The 20,149-nt window shown below is 38.4% G+C and overlaps 1 protein-coding gene across 2 annotated transcripts; it reads right to left on the minus strand.

Annotated features, from left to right (window-relative positions):
- On the minus strand, positions 4,714-18,328 carry LOC109230961 (serrate RNA effector molecule). Of its 2 annotated transcripts, none has more exons than XM_019396476.1 (12): positions 17,732-18,328; positions 13,928-14,040; positions 11,876-11,933; positions 11,075-11,149; positions 10,842-10,916; positions 10,714-10,761; positions 10,482-10,550; positions 9,593-10,396; positions 9,462-9,510; positions 7,780-8,057; positions 7,492-7,671; positions 4,714-5,339 (listed from the first exon to the last, which is right to left on the minus strand). In XM_019396476.1, exons 1-12 carry the CDS (start codon positions 18,166-18,168, stop codon positions 5,279-5,281), a joined length of 2,247 nt encoding a protein of 748 aa, XP_019252021.1. In that variant the 5' UTR covers positions 18,169-18,328; the 3' UTR covers positions 4,714-5,278. The 2 variants fall into 2 exon arrangements, with proteins under 2 accessions (XP_019252021.1, XP_019252012.1); XM_019396467.1 differs by having other exon boundaries at positions 13,925-14,040; positions 17,732-18,327.

A 20,149-nucleotide genomic window follows, 5' to 3' on the forward strand; every position in this document is an offset into this window, starting at 1 on the left:
GTGATGGAACCATTCATATCTGATCATACTCCTCTGTGTCTTCACTTTAAGGAAACAGGTAACGAGGGTCCAAAGCCATATAGATTCTACAATTATGTTGCTGAGCTTCCGGAGTTCCTAAAAGTGGTGGATAAGGCATGGAATACATCTAATAAATGGCAAGGAATGAAAAGAGTGTGGCAGAAGCTTAAAGTAATCAAGCAAGAACTGAAGAAGATGCATACAGAAGAGTTCAAAAAGGTTAGAGAGATAGTTCAAACAATTAGAAGGCAGCTTCAAGAGACACAAGAGAAAATGCAGGATCCAAATCATCAAACAGATTTATTTGATACTGAGAAAAAGCTAAGAGGTAACCTTGAGAAATGGGGAATGATAGAGGAGAGCATTATGAGACAGAAATCAAGAACAAAATGGTTGAAGCTTGGGGATTCTAATAGTGCCTATTTCCATGCTTGTATGAAGACTAGAACCTCTATGAATAATATCAAAGCCCTTGTGAATCAGGATGGTAAGCTGTTGCAGAATGATCAAGAGGTGGAGGAGGAAGTTGTGGGATTCTATAAAAAGCTACTAGGGAATGCTGTTGAACAAATGCCAATGATCAATCCAACAATAATGAAAAATGGAACAATACTGACAAGAGATCAACAGCTGAAGCTAATAGAGCCAATTACCACAGAGGAGATCTGTAATGCAATAAAGAACATTGATGACAACAAAGCCCCAAGATGTGATGGTTTCAATGCTTGTTTCTTTAAGAAAGCATGGTCAATTGTAGGAGAAGAAGTAATTAAAGCAACAAAACAGTTTTTTGACACTGGAGAGATTTATAAGCCAATAAATTGCACTGCTGTGACGTTGATCCCAAAAGTTAAAAGTCCAAGTTCAATCAAAGAGTATAGACCTATATCTTGTTGTATTGTGCTGTACAAGGTAATATCTAAGGTGCTCACTACAAGGTTGCAGATGGTTATGGACATCCTCATTGATGTAAGTCAGGCTGCATTTGTACCAGGTAGAGTTATTTCTGACAACATTATTCTAAGTCATGAATTGGTAAAGGGCTATGGAAGGAAGGGCATTACTCCAAGATGTATGATCAAGCTAGATATGCAAAAGGCTTATGATTCATTGGAGTGGGGTTTCTTAAAGCAGATCTTGATAACAATGAATTTCCCTGCCAGATTTGTGCAGTGGATCATGAAGTGTCTTTCTACTGTCTCATATTCTATCCAGATAAATGGCAGGCCTACTTGTCCTTTCCCAACAAGAAAAGGGGATCCACTATCTCCATTCTTGTTTGTCTTAGCTATGGATTATCTAAGTAGGCTACTCAGAACTTTGAAGAACCAGCCTGATTTTAATTACCATCCAAGATGTGAGAAACAGCAAATTATTCAGTTGGGGTTTGCTGATGATCTGTTGTTATTCTGCAGGGGTGATGAAGTATCTATCCATATGCTATATAAGTGTTTCATGGAATTCTCAAAGGTGTCACGTTTGAATGCAAATAAGAGCAAGAGCTCTATATACTTTGGTGGTGTAAGTTCATCGGTGCAACAGAATGTTATGGGTAAGATGGGGTTTTCTAAAGGAGAGATGCCTATAAGATATCCGGGAGTTCCATTAAGCACAAAAAGGATGTCACTCATCCAGTTCCAACCATTGCTAGACAGGATGTTTGGCAGAATAACATCATGGACTACAAAATTCCTTTCATATGCTGGCCGGATCCAGTTGATTAAGAGCGTTCTGCTATCAATCCAAATATATTGGTCCCAAATATTTTTCTTCCCAAAGAAGGTGATCCATCTCATAGAATCTATATGCAGGAATTTCTTACGGTTTTGGGGAGTTGATGTGACAAAAAAAGCTTTAGTGGCATGGGATAAACTGTGTCAACCAAAAGCTAATGAGGGTTGGAATTTGCTAGACATTGAACTGTGGAACAAAGCAGCCATATGTAAACTGCTATGGAACTTAGCTCAAAAAAAGGACAAGCTATGGAAAGGACAAGCTATGGGTGCAGTGGATTCATACTTACTATGGGAAATGCAGAGATATAAAGCATATTGAAGCTAATCAAGCTTCATGGCTGGTGAAGATTTTGAAGGCTAAACAGTACATGATAGATGTTGGGATCAACTTGGAAGAGATACTCGAGAAGAAGCACATAACCATCAACAATATATACAAGATGTTAAGGAATGATCACCAGAAGATGCCTTGGAGGAAGCTGGTATGTAATAATGGAGGAATGCCACAACAACAACAACAACCCAGTGGGGTCTGGGGAGGGTAGGATGTACGCAGCCTTACCCCTACCCTGGAAGGGCAGAGAGACTGCTTCCGATAGACCCTCGGCTAAAGAAGGTGAGAGAAGCCCTAGTAGCAAGTAATAGCAAAAAATAATTAGAAAACTACATCGGAGATAGCAACAGATAATATGAAAGGGTTACTGATAACAAGTAGCAGCAAGATAACATATTTAGAAAACTAATTCCAAGGCAGCAGACGAGAATATGAACGAAGTACTGCTAGCAAACTACGGAATTACCAATGGCAAGTAACAACGAAACGAGACATGCGAATATAGAAAACTAAGGAAAAAAAGGGTAATGAACTAGCGCTAATACTATCGAGCTAGAAAAGACAAAGGGAGATGCACGACTACCTACTAACCTTCTACCCTAATCTTCAACCTCCACAGCCTTCTATCTAGAGTCATGTCCTTGGTTAGCTCAAGTAGCGCCATGTCCCGCCTGATCACCTCTCCCCAAGACTTCTTTGGCTTACCTCTACCCCTCCTCATACCTCCTAAGACCAACCTCTCACATCTCCTGACAGGGGCCTCTGCGCTTCTCCTCTTAACATGCCCGAACCACCTCAACCTTGCCTCACGCATCTTTGCCTCCACAGGGGCCACTCCCACATCATCTCGAATAACTTCATTCCTAATTCTATCCAACCTAGTATGCCCACACATCCATCTCAACATCCTCATTTCCGCTACCCTCATCTGCTGGACATGCGAGGTTTTGACTGGCCAACACTCTGCCCCATACAACATAGTCGGTCTAACAACTACCTTGTAGAACTTACCTTTAAGTCTCAACGGCACATTCTTATCACACAAGACACCGGAAGCGAGCCTCCACTTCATCCACCCTGCTCCGATACGGTGTGTGACATCCTCATCTATCTCCCCATCCTTCTGAATTATAGATCCCAGATACTTGAAACTCTCTCTCCTAGAAATGACTTGCGTATGGAGTTTCACATCCCCGTCCGCCTCCTGGGTAACACCGCTGAACTTGCACTCCAAAGTGGATTTTTATACTATACATGGCTATACTGGGCAAGTTGAATAAAAGAGATAGACTAGCAAGATGGGCAATAACAAATGAGCTATTGTGTCCTATGTGTAATGTAGAAGAGGAAAGCATGGAACACTTGTTCTTCAAGTGTACATTTACAGTAGCAATTTGGAGTAAGTTACTGCAGTGGATGGGTGTTAACAGGCAAACGATGGAATAGAGTCAAGAAATAGAATGGGCATGCAACAAAGCAAAAGGCAGGTCAGCAAATGCTGAAATCTATTGAATAGCACTAGCAGGCTGTGTCTATTACGTGTGGCAGGAGAGAAACCATAGAATCTTTCGAGCTAAACAAAAGCAAACAGGGATACTGATTAAGCAAATTATACAAATGATATGTGGAAGGGGCTATATGTTGTCAAGACTAAGAAGAAGGCTTGAAAAGTTAAATTTCTATCCATGAGGGATGATGAAGTACTAACAATGTAATTTTGAATTGTAAACTGATAGTCAGTAGGTAGTATAGGAGATTTGATAAAACTAAGATAGGTAGTATAGGAGATTTGATAAAACTAAGTCTGGGAGGATGTCCAGAATTAGTGTTTTTTTTTATTTAAGCTGTAATTTCGTGCTTTGGTAATAAAATATGATAATTATCACAAAAAAAAAAAAAGATATTATCTTTTATTCATCTTTTCTTATAAGAATGACCAAATTGAAACCAATATAAGATCTATATATCTAAGGATTTCAAATAATGGACTAATCATGCTAAATCCAATGTGAACTTGTTGTGCTTAATATTGAAACTAGGAAATGTGGAAGAAAAATATAAATTTATTTGTGTTATGAAACTTTTTGGTGCCGCTCTCATTCGTATACATTAGAACTACAAAATCCAGAAGCTGCCCGTTTTGTGTTATCATCTGACCTTTGTTTTCATTCACTTAATTTATCTAGCCAGTGTCGATCGATAGCGGTTTTCTTGATATTGACCTTGAAGCTCTCGCTAATTTGGTTTCGGTTGAAAAACGTACTCGAACCCTGCGTATGCATTAAACTATAGTAATTACTAATGATAAAGTGATAAACGGATGTAAGACTATGTATCATTAACTGATAAATCTTAATGAAAGGCGCATGTCATATACCCGCGCACTCACTATGTATCATTAACTGATAAATCTTAATGAAAGGCGCATGTCATATACCCGCGCACTCACCATCAATACAGATATCGGATAACTCAACCCACCACGACAAATGGAAAAAAATCACCCAGTGTTTCGTCTCTTGTCTCTGCTGGGATATGTACTAGATAACTCTGATAACTTACATTCATAAATACCTTCTTCTGTTTTGGGGCGATCGTAACAAAATAATTGGCTAGGGAAAATAAAAGAATCACCGGATCCTATGAGCATTCACAATCAAGGTAACTGCTCCATGTTATCAGAAATCTAAACAGCTACATGGTTTTCTTCGATTTAAGTTTATGCAACACCAAAAACAAACTCACAACTCTAGTCCCATTTTTGCCGGATGTCCCCGAAGAAGCAACTGACAACTCTAGTCACAAAATATATTTTACATCAGCATATCTTAGTATTTGTAATTCTCTCATTTCAAATTCTTATCAGCAAAGTTCCTAAATTCACCACACATCAAGTGGGGAGGAGAAAAAAATTGGATATTCTGCGAGCTTAAACGTTAATGCAGAACCTGGAAATAGCTAGCAAGTGGACACTACTGCACCAAGAAAATCTAATAACATCCAGGCCCCACCATGTTTTCTCTTTCAACTAAAAGACCAACTATGCATGTCGATGCAGTTGGTTCCCCATAACTTCAAGACAGTCAAGTACCCGCTCTTGCTTCGACATCAACACAGTTGCATGTGCAGCGATGCAGGTTGCCTTCTACCCACTTGAAGAAAGATTACACCATTCTCCATGTCTACTCTACAAACTCCTGTAGTCTATTACAGTAACTTCATCTTCAGGTGCATCAAGATCTTGATAGCTGCGAAATTGTTGAAATGTAGATCAGTATAGATTAATAAAGAAAGCATGGATAGTTTTCTTTCCAAAGAAAGTAAGTATAGTGTCTGATTATTATAAATTAGATCATATGGCAAAATATGTATTCAGGTCAGTCACATTTTTATTCAAAAACAAAACTACATCATATTAGGGTAGAAATTCCTTGAATGGAACAAGAATTCTACCAAGATATAACCAGATAATCATTAGCTGCTCGAGCAATATAGCTCTATGTACTATCACTCTTTTTCCTCCAATTCTGAAGGTAGATTCAGATGCCTCCAGCATATGTAACACCAACAAAATGCTGCTATTTGTAAATCCTTGTATATCTAACTCGACTCCTATTCAGCGTCCACAAAATATCCCATATTTACACGGAAACAGACAGATGCATTTTAAAAACATTGTAGGAGTGATGCCCTATGCATTCTTAACAGGAGATGTAGGTTACTATATTACATAACACATCACAACTAAATGCATGATACATGACACACTGGTACTTAGGCATATTCATTTTTGCATGGTTACTTTTTTGGGAAAAGGTGTGCAATTGCAACTCTAAAAGAAAAATAGAGCTAGCAGATCAGGAATAACTCAGCTTTGGTACTTAAAGCATTCCTCCATCTACTTGAGCAGCAAATGAGTTTTCTTGATTCCGAATATTGCCTTGAGAACATAAGCAGAAGAAGTGAAAATTTACACAAACTGGACTCCACCTGTCTTATTTTTTCTACATGGAACGCGTGATCAAAATTCCACTTCAACCTAGTCTACAGACACAGAAGAACCAGCTTACACCGATTTATCTTGAACATGTGCCCTCATGTCTAGTAGTCAGTAGTCCCAAGAATTGCTTTTTCAAAGTAGTGCATAAACGTGGCAGTAGCTCCAAGTCGTAGCATAAGTATCTTGCAGTCTAAGTATCATGGATTTCTTCTCTTTTTCTTTAATCAAGTAAAGTATAATCTTACTGATAATGGTAAGGCTCCCGTATACAAGAGGTGCACCACAAAACAGAGAATCAACAGGAACATATGATTCTCTGCAAAGACACCCAATCTTCTATACAAATAGGAACCTCATATTTTCCCTTAATCAATAAAATTACACTTTACTTGATCAGAAAAAACAGAAGCTCATTAGATTCAAAAAAACCTCATATTTCTTTCCCTCCATACTACCTACTTAAGTGCTAATGGTCCATGGAGAAACATCCCACGCTCAGCGTCTTTGCTTTCATCCTCTGAAGGCCCAATTACACAACGCAGCATTTGCAGAACCCAGCAATGTACATTGTATCTCAATTTTTAATTTTTCATATTTTAAAGTAGATACAAAAGTTAACTTAGAAAACACATGTAAATAAAAATATACCTAAATAACCAGATTCAAAATTACCAAAAAGAACATATCAAACAAGTTATAACCACATACCAAAATGAAAATTTAAGAAGAACTTTTATTCGGAGTAACAGACATCGCAAGGCGTAAAACATGCACAGGATGTTCTAGAGAGTAAGGGGTAGACAGCTAAAAGCGTTAAATTACACATCATATTGTCTCGGAACGTTACATAACCAAGAAAATAGGAGATAATCAATATAAAAAACATCAACAAGAAGAATCTGAGCCACACCATAAATTTAGGATGGTTAATACCTATCAATATGTTGGAGTTGGGACAAAATGTTGTGTCAATGCGGATGAAGCCCATACCCATTTATATTTTTTAGCACAAAGCACTATCCACTTTCCAGGAGCCATTTATAAGCTGATCCAGGCCTTACTCACACAACCCATAACTCAGTCCTTCTATTTCCTGGTTGTTTTTAGTGCGTCTAGACACCACACAAGACAATGCAAAGCCTATATTGTAATCTTATATCAAACCCATCCAAAGAGCCATTATCTAGATTTTATTGACAAACTTTACAAGTCATCAAAACACAATAGCAACACTTGAAATAACCATATTATGTCTTACCAATTTCCCTGGAGCTATACAAAAACAGTGCCAAATTCACAATTGATTATTTCACAGATTTTAGTGAGATGGGACATTTGAATGATGGTAACTAGTAGTTTCACCATTTATCAATCTGAAAATATTACAAGGCACAAAATACCTTCGCAAACGACGAGGATCCTGTCGAAATCCAGGAGGTAAAGCAATTATCGGGGCCCCCCCACTTATTGCAGACCCAGACATCCCATTTCTACCACCTTCAAAAGGACCAGGGCCTCCTTGTTCTCGCATCATCCGCATTGCAACATCAGGAGGCGCAGGAATAAAAGGCCCAAGAGGACTGCACTTGCAGTGAAAAGGCATAATCAAAAATTCAAGAGCAATACACTAGTCATAGCTGAGACCTAGTTTTGAAAATATAACAAGTGGGAGAATCATTTTAAGTTACCCAGCACCAGGAACAGGCATCAACACTGGCGGAGGAGCCATGTCTGAAGGGAAAGAAGCAACTGGAATCCCTTGTCCACCAAAAGTATCAAACATTTCTTCATCAGGATTTCCCCCACTGGCACCATCATTATTAGATTGAAAATCCCCAGATTTCGGATTGTCAGACAAATCAAACCTTTCACCACCATTAGCTCGACCATCACGATCTCTACGGCTACCTCTGTCATCCTTCAGTCGGCCATCTAGCCCAGGCCGGCGCCTTAGTGGCTTCTCTATCTGCATAGCATCCACATGCTGTTAAAATCATCACAGATTGAAAAATATGATAAAAAGAGGACTGAATTATACATGAGATCACAATGTTTCCTTATCGAATCAACATATTAAAACAGACTAGCTCCTTCAGGACAATACGCCAAGATCACATAAGCAAGAACACAAAAAAGAAGATAAACAGCATTGAAGCACAGATGACAAATAGCAGAACTTAGCCTTATAATACGGGTGCTAACAACAAAAAGAACAATCTAGCTGGTATGAATTTATCTCAGCAATAAAGACGTCGGAGACCGAATTACTCAGGTTAAACAATCATGTTAAACATCACTAACTGCCATCATGTGGAGGCAATATTGAGGATTCAAACATGCAATCATCAATTTTCTGGCTGGGATGATGTGTGATGGTATTTTTTGCATCCAAGCTCTTAGCACACTCTTATGACACAAGGACAAATCAAACATTTACTTCACCATTGTTAGAAATTTTATCAGTGATTTTAAAATCCTATGAGGTACTGATGCACACTTGTCCAAACCACCAAGGCGATCAGTATATGGTTTTTCCAATAACCAAGGAATCCGTAGTTTCTAGCTACAAAAACTCAGAGGTAAATGAGCCCATTTCTCCGCCCTTCTCCACTTAAATACCAGATCTGGTTCAACTCATGAGGTGCGCCTACCACCTTTTCTATTGTACTACATTTACCGTTGAACCAAAGCCCTGGGGACAACAATCAGTATATGTTTCCAATTATTTTGATATGCTAAATTCAGAACTTTGATTTCAGTTCCAAGCTCTTTTCCATCAGGACACTAGAGAACTGAAGAATGTTGAAAAGTTTAGATAAAATTTAGAAAACAGGCTAAATTTACTAGCTTTTTATGTAAATAGAGGATCATAGAATCCAGCCTAGCAATTCTATAACAAGTTTCTAGAAGACTATCAGTTGTGACTTAAACTATCCAGTATCACAATATCTATCATGTAGAAAAATGCTTAAATCATTAGCTACGCCTAAATAGAAGGTCACGGATTCCAATCTAAAAGTTCTTTGTCTCTTGGACAAGTTCAAAGGGGTCGTTTTGTTACTCCTGTAAATGAAAATAATCCCGGTATCAAATTACAACTTAATAATCAGGCATTTGGAAATTTACAAATTACAATTTAAAGAAGAAATTACAGATTAGTGATATCAAATTACAATTTAAAAAAGAAAAAAGCAGCAAAATTCACAAGACATAATAGCTGGGCACCACAGCATTACGTAAGTCACATATTAGAAAAAAGTATGAGAAGAAGCCTGGAGTAGAGAATTAAAGAGGTTCAAACACTTGTATGCAAAGTAAGAAACACACGAAATGGTGAATAAAATAAAGAAAGGAGACATGGATGCTTTACCGGCACAGATGGCAGCATTACAGGAGTCCCACCAGGAGCATTTTCATCACTGAGATCATTTAAAGCCTTTAGCCTTGTGACTAAAAATAAGGAAGGTTAAAAAATAAGATACTACTGTGTACTGCACTTACTTCATATAGTTCTGGAAGTACAAATCTTCACGCACTTTAGTAGTAACATCCACTGCCAGATCAGGGTGTTTCAACTTTAAATGTTTATGGACAAATTCGGCAGCATGGAAGAGCTTTGTACAACCCTTGGCTCCACAACCATATTTCCAGCCATACTTCTCATCCCTAATCTTACGTACATACGGATCTAAGGCTTCAGCAGCAGCTGCATCAATTTTTTCTTTTGCAGCCATTAGCTCCAAAGGATCCTGACCCTTCAGCCTGTCTTGCCAATGCGAATCTAGTTTTGTTTCCCATTCTGCTCCACTGCTTGTTGCATCAGAAGTCTTGCCGCCATCCACTCTCACGTGCCGAAGACCCTTAGCTTCATTTGTCTCTGTCGTGCCATAATAATCTACCCCGTGAATGCGCCACAGATAGGTTAGAAGCGTATCAAGCAGCTCAGTTCCCTCGAGACCTTTTACTGAAGTTAAGCCCCTTATGATAATAACAGGGCCAGAGGAACCATGCGACTTGTCTCTGCTTCCCCTATCATTATCAGATCGAGATAACATGTTATCCTCTATTCCTTTCTCCGAGTCAAGCTTCCTCACAAGTGCCTGTGCTTGTTCAACATCAATCTGGACTCTCCTGGGATCAGAACTAACTTGGTGAGCCTTTGGAGCAGCTGAAAGTAAATCAGTTTCTTTAGTGGGTCCCCTCCCATGCCGCCTCCTTTTCCCACCTTCATCGGCTTCTTCGTCGGAATTTGGGTCACTTGACTGTCCTGACTTGTTTGCAGAAGCAGGTGTAACACCAGGACCACTATTTTGTGCAATGAAGAATCACTTCAGTTAGCAGTACATTATTTTATCCTGCACATCGATATACAAAGAACAACAGATCTTACATGTCTACAGTTCCACTCTGCAAATCAAGTAGGAAATCCTTCGCCAATTTCCTTGCGAGCTCATTCCTCCTACAGGACATTAAGACAGAAAGGAAGAGATTAATAGGACCAGAATTATACACTGGGTTAGAACAATAGGTGAAAGGTATAAAAGCGGTAAGTCCAAGTACCAAACAAGAGCATCTCCAAAGCTCTCCCTACAAAAATTCTATACAACAGCATCAAAGCTTACCTTTCAATAACAGAAATTAAGTTTGTAGGATGGTATTTGTCCTTCAACCTGCATAGGCAAAAAACTTCTATTAGAGAACTGCAGCAAGTAGAGATAGCAGGGGAAGGCTAGCTGAGCTGGAAGTGTACCATTCTTCATTTTTATGTGCATTAAAATAAGCTCTTTTTTGTGCTTCTATATACCCACACTTGTATTCTTGATACCTGCATACAAGGAGAATTAGCTCAGTCATTTTACAGCGACACATTTACATATACACGAGAAAAGATGTACTCAAATAAAAAAACCTGCAAGTTATACCAGAGGCCAAAAAATTAAGCTTAGCTGAAACATCTAAAGAACAAGACTTCCCCATTCTGACCTGCGCTCAGCTTCAGCTGGCAAAATATCATCTTCAAGCTCCTGAATGAATTGCTTATAAGACTTCAATCCCTCTCTGCGACATATTCAAAAGAGTACATCAATTATTCAAACCAAATGATGTGACGTTTTTAAGAAAAACTGATGAAACAATACAAGTGCAACGTCATTTTCATATAACAATTCAACTAAAAGAAAATCACAAAATCCTTCTTAAATCTCACACTCTGATGCATAAAGGTACTATTTAGTTGGATGGAAAAGGAAAGAAGTGCATGAGAGCTCATCGTCCAACATTTAATGAGGGAGAGGACCACATTTACAAACTGTGTTTTGTTGGAAAAACTACAGGCCTCCAAAAAGAGTTCCTTATTTTTTCGCACACTATGGGGGGGAGTAGACTTTTATAAGTTGTAACCACCCACATTCCTATTATTTAACTTTCCTTTTCCATCTAAGCAGACATGCAAAAGAGATTCATTTACCTCAAGAAACACAATTTTCTTGTTACTTTATTGATGCCCAAATAAAAACCAGAGCAAAAAATTTAGTCAGCAAAATGTGACATGACAAAGATAACATGGAGCAAACAATTTTACTCAAGTGAGAATAGCATTCTCCATGCAGCTGAACTCGCTACTGCAGACTAAACACCCACTATGGAATGTCTAGCACTTAGTTAACTAGATGGGAGTTATGTGGGAAAAAAGATGCTCCTTTGCGATTATAGAAGTTACAAGGAGCTATAAAGGCAGAAACGAGACTATTGGAAAGAGAAATGCTTAATGACACAAACTCGTACCTTTGACTGCTCCCTGCGCCGAAAGTATCTGCAAATCCTCCCCGGCCTTTCCCCCAGTCTAGCAAAAAAATATAGGTCAAAAGTCGATCCCTAGAAATGCCAAATGCCACAAAAATTTGGGACAAACAACTTGATCATGAATAATATTACTGGATTAAAATCTTAGAACGTAAAACTGAATGTACATTAACTAATTTACCTAAAAGACTATGTCAAAAAGGTTCAAATATAAAAATTTCTTCTCCCTCAAGTTCATTGGAGACATCAGTGGATTATAGGGGAATTCAAACTAAGAGCCTGCTTCATTTTTAATTTAAGTAGTTTTTTTGCACCAAGTGTTGGAAAGCACTTTTCTCAAGTGTTGGAGCTAAATTTATGAATAAACATTTACTTGTTTAGATAAAGTGTTGAAACTGAAACTAGGCCATTAATGTATTTGGTAAAAGAGTGATGATAAATATTTTTCCAATTAAAATGACTGAAATACCCTTAAAGTTGTTAATACTAAAAATGAGTGTACAATTGCAGCATCTTTAATTTTAAATTAATTCAACCACAAAAATTGCGTCTCAATTCATAAGTTATAAATTGATTGGATAAGATTATTTAATAAACATAGAGATTAATAAACATAAATTATTTATGTAAATAACATACACTCCCTCCATCCCAATTCATGTGACACTCTTTCACATTTTAGACAGTCTAAAGAATGACATCTTTCTATATTTAGTAACAATTTAAAGTTAAAATGCCTATTTTACCCTCAATAAGTTGATTTATAGCCAGACAAAGATTTGTGGCTCATTTTAGACCACAAGTTCAAAAGTTTTTCGTTCTCTACAAAACTCTATGCCCAGTCAAAACAACAACAACAAACCTAGTGAGTTCCCACAAGTGGAGCCTGAGATAGGGTAGTGTGTACGCAGATCTTACCCTACCCTCGGAGGGCAGAGAGGTTGTTTCAGATAGACCCTCGACTAAAGACTAGATGAAAAGAATAAGTGGCTTTGTGCCCAGTAAACACCGCAAATAAATTGGGACAGAGAGAATAGTAATTAATAATTTGACTAAAGCTTGAAAGAAAAATTCAAAGACATACTTAAATAGTGCAAAAGAAACTCATATAGAAAACCAACAATTCAACGTTACAAATATCATTAACAAATAGTTATCACTTTGGTCTCGCATATTCTCTACATTTACACAGTTAACCCTTGCGAATATGCAATATCAATTTTTCAGTTTTAAATGTAACGAATCTCCCATGCAATCATCAAATCCTAATAGTTTAGATCCATCTCATAGTCTTATAGTTGTACTTGAGGCATTTTCTATCTCGACTTACCCATGAAGGAAGGTGGTTCTCTCTTCCGGGCTTTGCACTTGCCATTGAAAGTAAGGCTACAAGTTCTCTGATGTATGCTTTTATTTACTTCATTTAATAAATGATTGAGCTACAACTTCAAGTTTGATCAAATTATGTGAATTTCTAAAAAAAAAAACTCGGGATTCAGGAAGTCAACGATTTAGCTACGGTTGTACAGTCTATAGCCAAGTAGTCTACAAAAGAACCATTTGCAGACCAAGAAAAATACCTGCTATGGCAGAAAGGAACTAGCAATGTGAGAAGAAGGAAAAGAAAGAAGGCAGGTTGGGCTTTTAGTGAGAGAAGGCTGCTTTGGAATTATAAAAACAAGAGATAATAGGTTTAACTACCGCTTTTGCTTGTTTTAGCTTGTTTTGTTTTAAAAGCACTATTGGAGTTTACCAAGCACAAAAATAAACCAATAAAGTGCTTAAAAGCTAGTTTGACGAGCTTTGGGCTAACCCAAACAGTCAAACACTCTCTAAGATGACAAAGCAAAGGGCAAGACATAACTTGTTTGACTTATCATAATTTGCTAATTACCCGATAAAGCAAGTCGTGCTTTAAACTACATATTAGTCAAAATAAACTTATAAACTTCTAATAGCATAAATACTACACATTTAACACGCCCACTGAAAGCCAATACTCCACGAGGGTAGAATATTAATGAAACTGACCACCTCGATAGCCACCAGCCGAGCGGCCTGCGAATCGTCCGTGACGCCTCTCATCAGGATAACCAGGTCTACCCCCCATCTCACGCTCGTAACCAGGTTGATAGTCATAACCAAATCTGCAATAGCAAAAAGATTTTGAGAGAACCATCATAAAAACACTTGCAAGAAAATCGACAACAGGAAATATGAAATATGTAATGCAGGAAAAATCGTAGGTTCCTCAGGTATAAAGGACAAGAATTATCCTAATATTCTTGGTACTTCAATTTATCAATCAATTATCTTGCTATAGCCGCTTATAATCAGTTGTCCGCTTGAAATGGCCCAACTTAAGGAAAAGTTCCGCCGAAGAAATTGTGATTCCACAAGCAGCACCCGAAAAATTAACATGGAAGCCCTTTTTGTCAAAAGAAGCCCATTTTTGAAAAGCTTGAAGTCGTGAACCAAACTAACTGAAATTAGAAAAAACGAACTGAGCCTACCAACATGACTTTCAACTAGTGGGTATCCCCTTTATTGATCTTTTGTTTATACTGTGTGTTGTTCCTCGTTATGTCCACATGGATTTCGAGTAGGTCTCTTGAAACTTCTCTAAATTTGATTTTTAGTTTACCGCGTCCATTTTTGCCACCTTCAACCATCATATTGGCACACCTCGGGACATGCGCTTTTGGAGGTCTAAAAGAACATGGACAACCCATCTATGTGGATCTTGTCTCATTTTATTCTCTTTGTGTGCTACCTGTGCCTTCTATTAGATATGGTTATTTCTATTTTTCTGTTAAATATTTTATGCCCACACATTCACCTCAACATCCACATTTTAGCAGCACTCGTATTGTGGATGATACATTGGGCCTTAGAAGCTCAATGATCAGCCATTGGTTAAGTTTGCCAATCTGTTTACCACCAAAGTTCACAAACCAAGGTGTCCCAGTGGGTGAAGACCAACATAAGACGCAAAGTACGGATTTCACTAAAAGATTGCGGACTCTTCACCTTCAAATGTCTTCATATTGATATCATTGTTTAGTTACTTCATTCCTCTTACTGATGATCCAACATTCAATCATAAAGATTCAGTCACTTATTTCACCGCTAATTAAATTCCACAAATCCATCACTCAATAGTCGATACAAGAAAAGTTATAGTGTTTACAAACTTGGTGCTTATCCAACTACAAAGAACAGCATCAAACAAACGATTGAATCTAATTGCATATTAGTACATGGGAATAAGAAATGGCTGTTTGCCATCCAGATACAACAGAAAATAAACATGATATCAACTATGACCAAAGAAAGATTCTTGAACACCGGCAAAAGCAATGAAAGTTTGGTAAAAAGGGGAGGAAGCAACCATGTACAGATGCAGCATTATGACATCCTCAATTGTAATATCAATGAAAATGTTAGGAGAATCCACAAATAGAGTCCAATCATGAACTTTCAGGAAATTAAGAGATATACGCTTAAATTGAAGCAAGTTCTCAGTGATAACCAATAGGTGACTTGCTAACAGTATTTATATCTATCTTTTTTTGTGTTAGCAGTATTATAGCCTGTTTGGCCAAGCTTTTTTTTTTTTGGCCAAAAGTGCCTTTTTTTGGCCAAAAGCACTTTTGCCCAAAAATTGAGGTGTTTGGCCAAGCTTTTGGGAGGAAAAAAAGTGCTTTTGAGGAGAAGCAGAAACAGTTTTGGAGAAGCAGAAAAAAGTAGCTTCTCTCCAAAAGCATTTTTCTGAGAAGCACTTTTGAGAAAAATACACTTAAAAATAGTTTTCAAAAGCTTGGCCAAACACTAATTATTGCTCAAAAGTACTTTTCAAATTAATTAGCCAAACACAAACTGCTTCTCACCAAAAGCACTTTTTTAAAAAGTACTTTTGAGAAAAGCACTTCTCAAAATAAGCTGATTTTAGAAGCTTGGCCAAGCTATTAATATCCCTATCCTCCAATCACGTTTATATACACAAAATGATGGCAACTCAACATGTACGCTAGGGCATACAGACATAAATGAATCAACCTTAAACATGTAACTGTGCATGTGAAACTAAATAAAAGGTCTGTCAGTCTTCAAAGAAATAACACATTATCGAGTGTTCGAATGAAATGATCCAAAGAGAGTGGAATGGTACAGAGGATTGATATTACCAATCTCACATAATTAAGATGAAGTTGTTGTTGTTTGAACAACAGATAATATGAACCTTATACTACCAATCAAAACTGGAACCACACAGAAGCTAAACTTTCCAGCTTAACATAGTAACATCTATGCTCTACTAGTAAACCCGCAAAAACTCAACTTAGGCAACCCTTGCCAGCATTTAGACATTTTTATTACGAGTTTTTATCAAAAATGAGCAACGCCCTGGAAAGTATACTATATTGCATCGTTATGCTATCCCACCAAATCCAGCTGAAATGCACTAATCTAACATGCTGAAACCAACAATGTGCATCACCATATTAATTTTAGTAAGTGTTCCTTCTACTTTTTTCTTTTTGGTAGCCCAGAAATTTGTTGTTTTCAACTTTTAAATGTGGTGAATCATTTGGGTCTGCCCCTATACCCAATGGCAGATAGAAGTGTGTTGTTGAAGATCTGCAGTGATTGAAATAGAGAAATGCATATTAAATGTACTTATAATGGTGTGCAATTATCATAAACAGAATTTCCAAAAAATTGGTCGAAAGATGGGATTCGGATCAAAATTTTATTTCCCTTTTGTTTGAGACCTTGGCATACATCTAAATTGTACCCCTCCCGTGGAAAGCTAATGAAAAGAAAAAACAAAAAGATGATTTTTGTTTTTTTAACAATTTCAGGAACGGAAGATGAGGTTCACTTTGGTTCTCCCCAATAATGCTCTTCCTTTTTTAGCCCATTTTTAAGGACTTTCGAAGAGATAGGAAATGAAAACTATTGCCCCACATAAATTTTGTGAATAAGTGATTGTATGACAATGAGCAACTTTCTGCTAAACAAGATGAGTTGAACTCATAATTCATTATTATGCTTTTTTCAATAGAATCCACCTTGTGGAAAAGTCACACTATATAAATAGGGTATAAGCAAATATTTTCATTCATATGGTTTATATGTGAATTGTTAGGCAGTATTAGTACTAGTCTTATTTTACTATTCTTAGTTCCTTGTTGGTACAAGGTGTGTCATTCTTACCGGTAATATTAGAATAGTATTTTCTTATTCCTAGATCTTTGTTATACATGGCCAATTGCTTTTTTTTGCCCTATTACCTTGTTGATGCTATTGTTTGTTTATTGCTCTCTTTTCTATTCCTGAGTCGAGGATCTATCCAAAACATCCTCTCTACCCTCGGTCTCCCCAAACCCCACACTAGTGTGATTTCACTAAGTTTATTGTTGTTGATGTGAATTGTTAAATCCCCAACATAGTTAGTGTTTTCACTCACCATGCAAGTTCGCATTTTTCGAATCACATGTTAAAATATTTGGTTCCACCACTGTCTCCACTTATTTATTTATGTAATGTAATTCCTACTACTTAGCTACAGCAGCAACAACAACTAAACCTCAAATCCAACCTTCTTTATCACGGTACTATTACAGTTACCAAACAACTTTGTTTTGTCCAGCAAGACTTAGGTCTTTTTTTTTTTGCCTCCGCTAAGACTTCATAGTTCTCTGCCTACTTCATTAAGCCTACTTCATTAACCACTAGGTACAATTCCTATCGGTTAGCTAATTTGACTAATTATTGAAGATCTAAAAGAAGATTTACGAGCATAACCAGAGAAAATGAAACGTTACGACTTACCTTCGATCACCGTGCCCGAAACCACCTCTAGGGCTTCCACGGCGGCCGCCATCATAGTCATCTCTACGCGAGCGCTTATAAGGTGGAAACGGAGGCGAACGGCGGTGAGGAGGAGAATATCCACCACGGCGGTCTCGATAAGGAGGAAGAGGAGGAGGAGGGCTAGGACTAGGCCGTCCACGTTTGTACTCCCGCTCTCGAAGAGGTGGAGGAGGAGACCGGTTACGGTCATAATAGTCCCCACGACCACCTCGGCGATCAAAATCTCTGTCGTCTCTCCGTTCCCGTGAATCTCTGTCGCGGCCGCGCCTCGGCGGCGGAGGAGGAGGAGGCGGAGAAGATGCCGGCGGATCTTCGACGGAATTGTTCTCTTTGCTTCGTTCACGGTCACGGCGGCGCTCTAATCCGTCCGCCGGAACGTCCATTACTTCGGCCATAGACGGTGGAGGTGGCGGGGAAGCTCGGAAAGTGAAACCCTAGCTAGCTCAGTTTGTACTTCGTAGTGTCTGTATTTGTGTGTTGGTTACTTGGTTTGTAGATGTGGAAATTAGAAGTGAGAAATGGAGAATTGAAGATTGGTGAGGGGTGGAGAGTAAATTTTAGATTTTGGAGTTTTGAGGAGATAAAATGTTTTCATTTACCCCCAAAAGTATTCTTTAATTACTTAAAGTTCCCACTTGAAATGAGCTTTTGATTTTTACCCCCTTTTTTTTGTGTCATCTCTTTCAAATATATTTGTAGACAATTATTGCAAAAATTATCTATTTTTTATGCTTATTCTAAATTGATTGACCCGATTGAACGCATATTAAAAAACTATTAAATGGAAGAGATACTTACTAGGCAAAAAAATTTATTTTCGAGACTCAAATTTGAAAGTTCTAGTTAAGGGTAAAGGGGTCTTATTCATTTCATTACACACCTTGATAATAATTTCTAGAAAAAATTATAAAGATACTGTTTATTTTCATTAACAACAACAACAACAACCCAGTGAAATTCCACTAGTGGGGTCTGGGGAGGATAGTGTGTACGCAGACCTTACCCCTACCCCGAAGGAGTAGAGAGGTTGTTTTCGAAAGACCCTCGGCTCAAGAAGACAAAAAGACAAAAGAAGACAATATTAGTACCACCACAGAAATAATATGAAAGAATATATATATATATATATAAGAACAATATGAAATCAAGAAGAATGATACAAAGCAAAGGCAAAATATTATCCCTACCAAACTAGTCTCCCAAAGATATGGCATAAGACAAGACTTAACTACCTCCTAACCTACAACCCTAATACTCGACCTCCACATGTTCCTATCAAGTGTCATGTCATCGGGAATCTGAAGCATCGCCATATCCTGCCTAATCACCTCCCCCAATACTTCTTAGGCCGCCCTCTACCTCTTCTCGAGCCCTCCACCACCAGTCGTTCGCACCTCCTTACCGGAGCATCTGGGCTTCTCCTCTGAATGTGCCCGAACCACCTGAGCTTTACTTCCCCCATCTTGTCATCAATGGGAGCCACGCACACCTTCTCCCGAATATCATCATTCCTAATCTTATCCATCCTACTATGCCCGCACATCCACCTCAACATCCTCATTTCTGCTACCTTCATCTTCTGGATATGTGATTTCTTAACCGGCCAACACTCAGCCCCATTCATCATGGCTGGCCTAACCACCGCTTTATAGAACTTACCTTTGAGTATCAGTGGCACTCTCTTGTCACACAATACTCCAGATGCTAACCTCCACTTCATCCATCCTACCCGATTCGGTGTGTAACATCCTCGTCGATCTCCCCTCCTCCCTGGATAACCGACCCAAGATACTTGAAGATGTCTCTACTTGGGATGACCTGTGATTCAAGCCTCACATCCACGCCCACTTCCCTCTGCTCAGCGCTGAACTTACACTCCAGGTATTCCGTCTTTGTCCTGCTAAGCTTGAAACCCTTATATTGAAGAGCTTGTCTCCAAACCTCTAGCCTCTCGTTAACACCGGTTCGCGACTCATCAATCAGAACTATGTCATTGGCGAATAGCATGCACCATGGCACATCCCCTTGAATGTGATGTGTTAACGCGTCCATCACCAGGGCAAATAGAAACGGACTGAGCGCAGAACCTTGTGTAACCCCATAACAACCAGAAAATCCTCAGAGTCACCTCCTACTGTCCTAACCCGAGTCTTTGCCCCATCATACATGTCCTTAACCGACACGCCTTTTGCCTTCAAGCTTCTCCAGAGAACTTCTCTAGGAACCTTGTCATACGCTTTCTCTAGGTCAATAAACACCATGTGCAGGTCTTTCTTCCTACTACTACAAATAAGACCTTTAGCGGCAATACAAAATGGCTTTAGCGGCAATAATAATAGCCGCTATATCTTTTACCGGCCATTAATCTTTTGCCGC

Source organism: Nicotiana attenuata, chromosome 1 (assembly GCF_001879085.1).
Source record: "Nicotiana attenuata strain UT chromosome 1, NIATTr2, whole genome shotgun sequence".
NCBI lineage: Eukaryota > Viridiplantae > Streptophyta > Magnoliopsida > Solanales > Solanaceae > Nicotiana > Nicotiana attenuata.